Source organism: Bidens hawaiensis, unplaced genomic scaffold, assembly GCF_021521415.1.
Source record: "Bidens hawaiensis isolate Kalapana, Puna unplaced genomic scaffold, B.hawaiensis_p1.1 tig00069246_1, whole genome shotgun sequence".
Taxonomy (NCBI): domain Eukaryota; kingdom Viridiplantae; phylum Streptophyta; class Magnoliopsida; order Asterales; family Asteraceae; genus Bidens; species Bidens hawaiensis.
This window is the reverse complement of record NW_027502223.1, coordinates 43,881-51,826: the sequence shown is the minus strand read 5'-3', so window position 1 is coordinate 51,826 and position 7,946 is coordinate 43,881. Positions and strand designations below refer to the sequence as shown.

Below are 7,946 nucleotides of genomic sequence, written 5' to 3'. Positions count from 1 at the left end.
ATGAAATGAAATTGATAGATAGTTACTAGTCATTAGTAAAAGCCGTCTCTAACCTATGGGAGTAGAAAAATGGCCCCCCATATATAAAATCGTGTTTTAAAAGACGACCCCTAATAAAGTGATAATTCTGTTAGGCAAAAATACAAATACGTTTTATTCTTTAAACTATCCAAAACTAAATATGCTATTATTGTGCAATTTTTTAGTTGGTTTTAAATTGAGTTATGGGCTTTGGTTTAAAAAAGCTATATATAAAAATAAATTAATATAAACAAAGAAATTATACTATATTTGGGCACCGACTAATGAAAAAGAGGAGACATTTGAAGAGAAAAAAAGTGTGAGAGCCCAGGCTGCTTTGAACATGAGTTCTTTAACAAGCTAGCAGGGCAGCTAACCATCGTGACTAGAAGAATGTATAATTTATGTATGTATATCAGGAAGTTGTTCTCTCTTCTTGGGCCCCTGAAATTATTGGGCTCTATGTGGTGCACAGCCCGCACATTCAATGGGTCAGCCCTAGTCAATAGTTAAATCATCGTCATCGTACTCAGTATATCCTACCAATAGCAAAGCTATGGTAAGGTCTTAGGAGGATAAGATGCAGACAGTCTTACCCCCTATAGGGATAGAGAGGCTAATTCCGGTGAGACCTTGCATCAAGCCTTAGACATAAGGCATATAACACTCAATCATCGGGACACCGGCTGGTTGGTGCATGTACGCTTGTCTTTCGGCTAGTCAATAGTTAAAGAAAACCAAAATTAATTTTTTTGGGGGTATATGATTTCAGGTAATGGGTAAAATATCACCTAATCTCATACCAACAAAATACTTTTTGAAATTCCATATCCGAATACATATCTCAATACTTGTCTTGAATGTTTCGCGTGTTACGCCGAGCTTAGTCTTTTTCCATTCCTATCAACAACCTTTCCGACTGCAAGCGTGACGGCTTCACTAACTCCCTCGGCATCCATTATCGTTTTGATGTCGTGGGTAGGCTTACTACAAAAGACAACATAGTTAAACCTAACAGCTCACGACTTCTCTAATTTTCTACTTGCATTTCTCCATTTTCACCCAAAACCAGACAACTTCAATTTTGGGGAAAATGGGAAGTAACAGGGTCTTACGGGACCACTCCGTGCGCTCTAAGTCTGTTTGGTATGGGGTAATGGAATAGGCGATGGAATGGAATGAGCGAGGGAACGGAATGGACTAGGTAATGGAATTGATCATTACCATTCCATTGACATGTTTGGTTACCATGTGGGAATGACATGAATTACTAAATTTTTATTTTTTGGTAAGCTAGAAAAAGTCGTAATAAAATAAAAATGGTAGTGAATGGTGGTGGGATGGTGGTGGAGGGCTGTAGTGGTGATGGGCGGGAGCGATTGTTGGTGATGGCATGTGGTGGTGATAGTAGGTGGTAGGTGGTGGGCGGCGGTGGTGATGGGCGAGAGCGATTGGTGGTGGTGGCAGGTGGTGGTGATAATGGGTGGTGGTGGTGACAATAGTAAGCGGCGGGCGGCGGTGATGGCTGGGAGCCATGGTTGGTGGTGGCGGTGGTGAGTGACAATGGTAGGTGGTGGTGGGTGGTTGATAGAGGCGGTGGTGGACGACGATGGTAGGCGGTGGTGGTGGTGGCGGGTGGCGGAGGCGGGCGGTGGTGGTGGCCGGCGGCGGCGGCGGTGGTGGCAGGCGGCGGTGGTGGTTGTGGTGGTGTGAAGGTAATATGTAGTAGTGGTGGGAAGGTGTTGGAGGTGATATGGTGTGAAAGAGGGATGAAATGAAAAAAAAAAAACCAAGGGAGTGGATGAAATGAATTTAGGTGTTTTTGAGGGAATGAAATGGACATGATTGACCAACCAAACACATTTTTTTTCATTCCATCATAATATATCATTCCATTCCGTCTCTCATTCATTCATACCAAACGCTACCTAATAGATAATAAACATGGTTACAGATGGTTATTACCTCCTCAAGTTTGTATTTGTGTATATATAAATAATTTGCATCAACTAATATTTAGAACCTGGTAATCTTTCAATTATAACCACGGTATTCACTGCCATGTATTACATGCCTATTTCAACTTAAACATGTGGTTTCGTTTCACTTAAAATATTATGAGTCCATTTATCAAAACAATCGCGATAAAAAGAAAATATCGTACACAATTACAAAGGTAATACGATATTAAGTAGTACAAGTGTGAAGAGACGTCGTAACTTTAAAGCTGAGTTGACGGATATCCATTGGATAAGCGTCTGAGGATGACTGTGCGCTGTAAGATCTCCTACCAACAATCACATTCGCAGCTTCAGTAGGGTGAAAAGCATCCCAAAACAGATGTTCATCTCTATTTTCGCAAGGTGTTTGACCAGGTAGACAAGTGATTTGCCCATTGTTCTTTCCCACTCCACAACATCCAGCATTTGTCACAGTAAAACCTATATATTTCAATTAAAGTTACTTCTAGGAAATGAACCCATTTAATCCCTACAAATTTTATCGAAAAAAGCAACCAAATGCTCATACCGTAAGACTGAGGATTATTGATCAAGTCTTGGAAAATGTCATAATTGTTAATATAAATAAATTTTGCATCTGGTAGATTATTGTTCAAATTATTGACAAGAGATTTCAGCAAGTTGTTGAACATTTGATTTGCGGAGTTGATTTTTTGGACGCATGTTGATCCATCTTCGCTGTTTTGAGCCAATGCATTCGGACTGCACCCTATCTGTCCTATGCCATTCAACACAGGTTTCCTTGCTCCATAGTTATACAATTCCTAAAAGTCCCAGATTGAAGTTTTTTATTATCTACAAACCAAACTACACGTACTCACACATGCATACATGTTACATTGCATCAAATGTACTACTTACTCTCACTAGCTCAGAATATTGTTGAATGAGAACAGAAGCATACTGCTCAGGTGTATATTGACTGCTAGTTTGGCAGTAATTAGGCATGAAATAGTTATTAAGGTAATCATTGCTTCCCAATCCGACTGAGTATATGCATTGTCGTAGATAATTTGCTGCTGAATCTTCGTCTCCAAGTATATCTACAACTTGTGACACTGTATTTTTGTAATTATTTACCTGCCCACCAAAGCTAATCCGCGCACCCTATAAAATAATAATCAAAACGCATAATTAAGATGTTAATTCTTCATCTTTTGTGATATTCATTTAAATGAATTGTTAGTGTTTAGTCACTTAAATAAAATAATTAGCAGTTATTATATAGATTTAGAGTGCATACCAATTGCTGCCCTGTTTCATCTCGGATTCCTGCTGCTGCTGAGGCGTAATTAACACCATTAAGTATGTCACGGCCCCCGGCATTTGCGTACAGTGGAATATAATCATCGAAGCCTAGAAGCTCGGCTGCATGTAAGGGAATTTCTGGCTTAGTAGCTAATATTTGATATATCGTCATGTTAAAATATATATGTAACCAAGAATAGGAAAGTATTAATTTATACAAGTTTCCTTTTTGTATCATATCAAACTTCAATTATATATATTTAATTCAATAATACTTCAGTTTTCCCCAAAAAGATATTGTTAACATCTTTACATAATCCAGATCATAACATAGAGATTTAAATAAATATTTTTTAGAACACATACATACGCTACGAATAATGCCGATCTAGGTTCAAAATTTTATGTTTATTTATTCTTCTAGTTGTACGTAGGTGAATTGTTAATCATGTTTTAAGATTGTAACCTGTCACAGTTATAGTTATATTATGCCCGTGTCTTAATGTAAAATGTAAATCTTGGGACTTTGAAAAGCTATAAAAAGATCTTTGTTATACCATAAATATTATGGATTATCATCGTCGAATTTTCAAAGATCGATAATATTAACTTTAAAAGCTGGCATATATATATATATATATATATATATATATGCTAGTAATTAAAATAATGAGTATATTTTATATTTTTCTTTATCATAATGGCTTAAAGATTATATTGTTTTAAACATAGCAAAATCCCAATCAGGGGTGTAATTTTCTTCTGCGACACAATTTTAAGACAAAAAATTAACTTAGTTTGAGACTGCAGTTTAACCTAAACAAAGTCAGGAAAATCCCGGGAACACATTTAGCTAAACGCGTTAGGTTCATATCAACCTTAGTAATTAATTTAACACCTTTATTTTTACAATTATTTAAACGTGTTTTTCAATACTCAAACCATTTGTATTTTATCCAAAATTGAAACATAAAAAACAAATGTGTATAAAGTTATATACAAGTTTCTGGGTTAACGGGTTACGTTGTGTTAACCCATGAACATGTGTTTGAACTTTGAAGTCATGTGCTTAACACATCTTTCAAGTCCGTGTTAAGCAAGTGCATATATATATAAAATGTTTTCAATTGAATCGGGTTACACCTCCTAACACAACCCATCCAACACCCTAATGTCAATCCCAGTTAAAAATTAGATTCATATAGCGAAGTCATGAAATTATTCAAGCTTATATCAACTTGTATATGCATGAGTTCGATGAGTGAAGCATCAAGTTGTTGTGGAGGATAAGTGAGATCCACAAAAATATAAAACAAATAAATAAATAAATAAAAGTATTCTTGTTGTCCCATACCTCTCCCACCAACCCACTACAAAAAGCTTCTAACCAATTAACATGTATTTTCTAAGTCACTCAGTGTACGATAGTACAAGCAGCAAACAAAAAGCAATGAAGCTTACCAACAGTATCAACAACAGTTCTGCCATTGCTAAACCTTCCCGTAGGACCATCCGGGAAATCAATGCCATACGGCAAGTAATTTGCTCTAGCCAACGACGCGATGCCATTATTATTCCCATTATCAACCAAAGAATCGCCAAAAATAAAGTAGCATGGAACTTGAGGGTCACCATTAACCTTATAAGCAACCATGCTTAATGCTAAGATTATTGCAATTACATGCATAACCATAACTAAACATCTTTTAAGCTCACTTGCCATTATTATTATTATCAATGCAGCAAAAGTGAATACAAAAGCAAGAGAGGTGTTAGTTATGAAGAGCTAGCAAAAGGTCATGAGAAAGGTAAAGGGTGTGATGATATTAATGTCAAGATCGATAGGATGTCGTCTATTTATACACTCAAAAAACTTGTGTTGTGTGTTTATGGTAGAGAAATGTAGAAGCCGACGACTATTGTACGTGTCTTTATGATGTTTTACGGTTGGGAGGTTGGTCATGTGCATTAACTTCACGCGGATACTGTATTGTATGGGTTTCAACACTACAATGTTTTTGTAGTAGTCCCACTGACTGAGCAACATTCATTTTGACTTGGTTATAGATCCAAAGACCAACTTTTCTCCAACTGAAATTCCTTTAGGGCCTATATGTTTTAAAGATTTGTAAGAAATTTTAAGGAATAAGATTTTAAATTCCATGAATTGATATGTTCGTTTCATTAAATGAAAGACAGGGAATGGAAACTAAATCTCATCAAATCCCACATATCATGGGATTTTAAAATCCCACCTATTTATGTAGTTGTTTGTATTGTATATTTGCAATAGTGTTATATTATATACAAAAATTAAAAAAAATCGATATAGTGCATATGTGCATTAATGTTGTATTACATACATGTGATAATGTGTTTTGCATACAATTATTAGTATCGTATTTGCATATATTCAGTAGTGTGTATTGGATAATGCAATCATGTTGTAATATATGCAATAAAACACTATTGTATATATGCAATAGGCATTAGTGCACATATGCACTACAGTACTACACCGACAAGTTTTTTTTTTTTTTTTAGTATCAATATCATGTTATTAGGAGGAAGAAAAAAACCACAAAATAATTTTTAAAAAGTAATTAAAAATAATTCTTTACTAGTTCTCTAGTTCTCTATTTAAAAAGAGTTCTCTTTAGATCCCACCCCTATATATATATATATATATATATATATATATATATATATATATATATAATCAAAATAAACAACACAAGTACTATATTAAAATGTAAAAGTTTAAAAGTGTAGCCAAATGAATAAATCTAGAATAGTTCTCATTTACAAACCAAATGTTAAAGTGTCACACTGTATGCGCTATAGAAGGTTGAAAAACATAATTTCTCTACAACTTAAGCAAACGTTAAATGTTACAGACAATATTATTTTATAGGAAACGTTAAATGTTACAGACAATATTATTTTATGTTTCAATTGTCACAAAACTACGTAAGCTCTAGATATTATAAACATACAAAAAGGTGTTAATTATTTTGTTTATTATAAATGAATTGAAATAAGTATAGAGTTATAAAAATAGTAAACTTTTAGCGTTAAGTACTTTGGGTCCTGCCTATACTAAATGGACGGCCGACAAGCTATTAAGAACGTAACATGGGTTTGGGGACCCTGGAAATAACTGTTGTAGGGTTTACTCTTTTTTTTGTAAATGAAGGTTGAGTATTTAAATGTTATCATCACGCGTATACAGTTTTAAAAACTTATAAAAACATATACACAAAAATTATTACGGAACAACGTTAAAGGCTTTGATGTATACGAAGTCGAATAGTTTAGTATGTGGTCAAAACAAATATCTTATTAATTTGTACATATTAAATTGTCAAAGTCTCCAATAAGTCCATGTTACAACACAATGTTGAGCTGGTTTAATTCAAGGAACTAACTTCATTATTCAAGCTTTAAATGCATTGCAATATCCATTCACTAATTAAAACATTTCTCCTTCAAGATAAAGACTGCAAGTGATAATGTGACGTTGATAAATACATGTTGCAACACTTTACAGAAACATTAGTTTGAGCCCCGTGTTAGAAAGGTTTATTTAGGTTTTTGTTTTTAGTTGTCGTACTATTTTAATGTTTTGTAATGATTTGTTTTATTTTTTAACCTAGTTTTGTTTTGATTTAATATGTATATATTAGTTTGTTGTGTTCATTATATATTATAACGTTTGGGCTCTTTCAATTGAGAAGTGTAGGTTTTTTTAAATTTTTAATGAACAAACGTAAACGAACACAAACATGTTGATTTTCTTAAATGAACAAACATGCCCACAAACATTTGTCTTTTGAAAAAGGTTGAGTTGATGTATGTGACGATAATGGTTGATGCATGAGATGGGAGGTTGATGATGGTGGGTTGTAATCAGAAGTTAACTGGTGATCTAGTGGATAGACTTGCAACGGAGAATTTGTAGAAGAGAGAAATTAAATTAGGGTTTGATGATAAAAGAGTTTCACAAATAAATGAGATGTATAACCCGTCTAAGGGATATCCAGGTTTGGTGAGACCCATGACTCGTTGTAGGTCCTTAGAATGGATCAAACAACTAGTTCTTAAATAAACCTCTAACTACAAGCTAGAGAAAGTCACTTGTAGCCAACCGAGATCTTGGATCTTGTTGGTGTTGGTTTATTACCGGAAGTAGAAAGAAAGAGGGAGTTTAGAGAGGGTTGGTGAAAGGATAAGGTTATAGTTTTGCAAAATGTTAATGAGTGCATGGACATGCTTTCCTATATATAGGAGAAGCATGCCATGCCTCTTTTTATTATTAACGACCCATTGGCTTTGTTTACATGGCCTCAGGCCCAAACATACATAAACACAATAGAAAGCTAACAAGATACATCGTAAACGAAACAAACATATACAAAAGACTAATATACAAAGCGGGCCCCTACAATCTTCCTCTAGTCTTAGTATTTGTTTCGGTAGCTTTCGTCTTCAGTCGGTCTCGTAGTCAAACGGAGAGTCATAGTCAAATAGCTGATTGTCAACAACGTAGCGAACGAACTTGTTGAACTTCTCAACTATTTAATTTGTTTTGTCTTTTCGCACGTCTTTTACTCTGGACAAAGGAGAATGGTATAGCTTCAACAGATCCTCCTTGCT

General features: G+C 34.7%; 1 protein-coding gene across 1 annotated transcript; it reads right to left on the bottom strand.

The window, feature by feature from the left end:
- Positions 1 to 2,124: 2,124 nt before the first annotated feature.
- LOC143605380 (GDSL esterase/lipase At1g29670-like) lies at positions 2,125 to 5,179 on the bottom strand. The gene is made up of 5 exons (XM_077081522.1): positions 4,752 to 5,179; positions 3,286 to 3,410; positions 2,904 to 3,149; positions 2,551 to 2,806; positions 2,125 to 2,462 (listed from the first exon to the last, which is right to left on the bottom strand). The coding sequence occupies exons 1-5, from the start codon at positions 5,011 to 5,013 to the stop codon at positions 2,209 to 2,211; spliced, it is 1,143 nt and encodes a 380-aa protein (XP_076937637.1). The 5' UTR covers positions 5,014 to 5,179; the 3' UTR covers positions 2,125 to 2,208.
- Between the last annotated feature and the right edge of the window lie 2,767 nt (positions 5,180 to 7,946).

Bases quoted from the DNA above. Each gene is read 5' to 3' on its own strand.
- LOC143605380 (XM_077081522.1), bottom strand. From the start codon at position 5,013: ATGGCAAGTGAGCTTAAAAGATGTTTAGTTATGGTTATGCATGTAATT. The intron at 3,150-3,285 runs GTATGCACTCTA...ATTATTTTATAG, and splicing joins ATGAAACAGGGCAGCAATTG to GGTGCGCGGATTAGCTTTGG. The intron at 2,463-2,550 runs GTATGAGCATTT...TGAAATATATAG, and splicing joins CAATAATCCTCAGTCTTACG to GTTTTACTGTGACAAATGCT.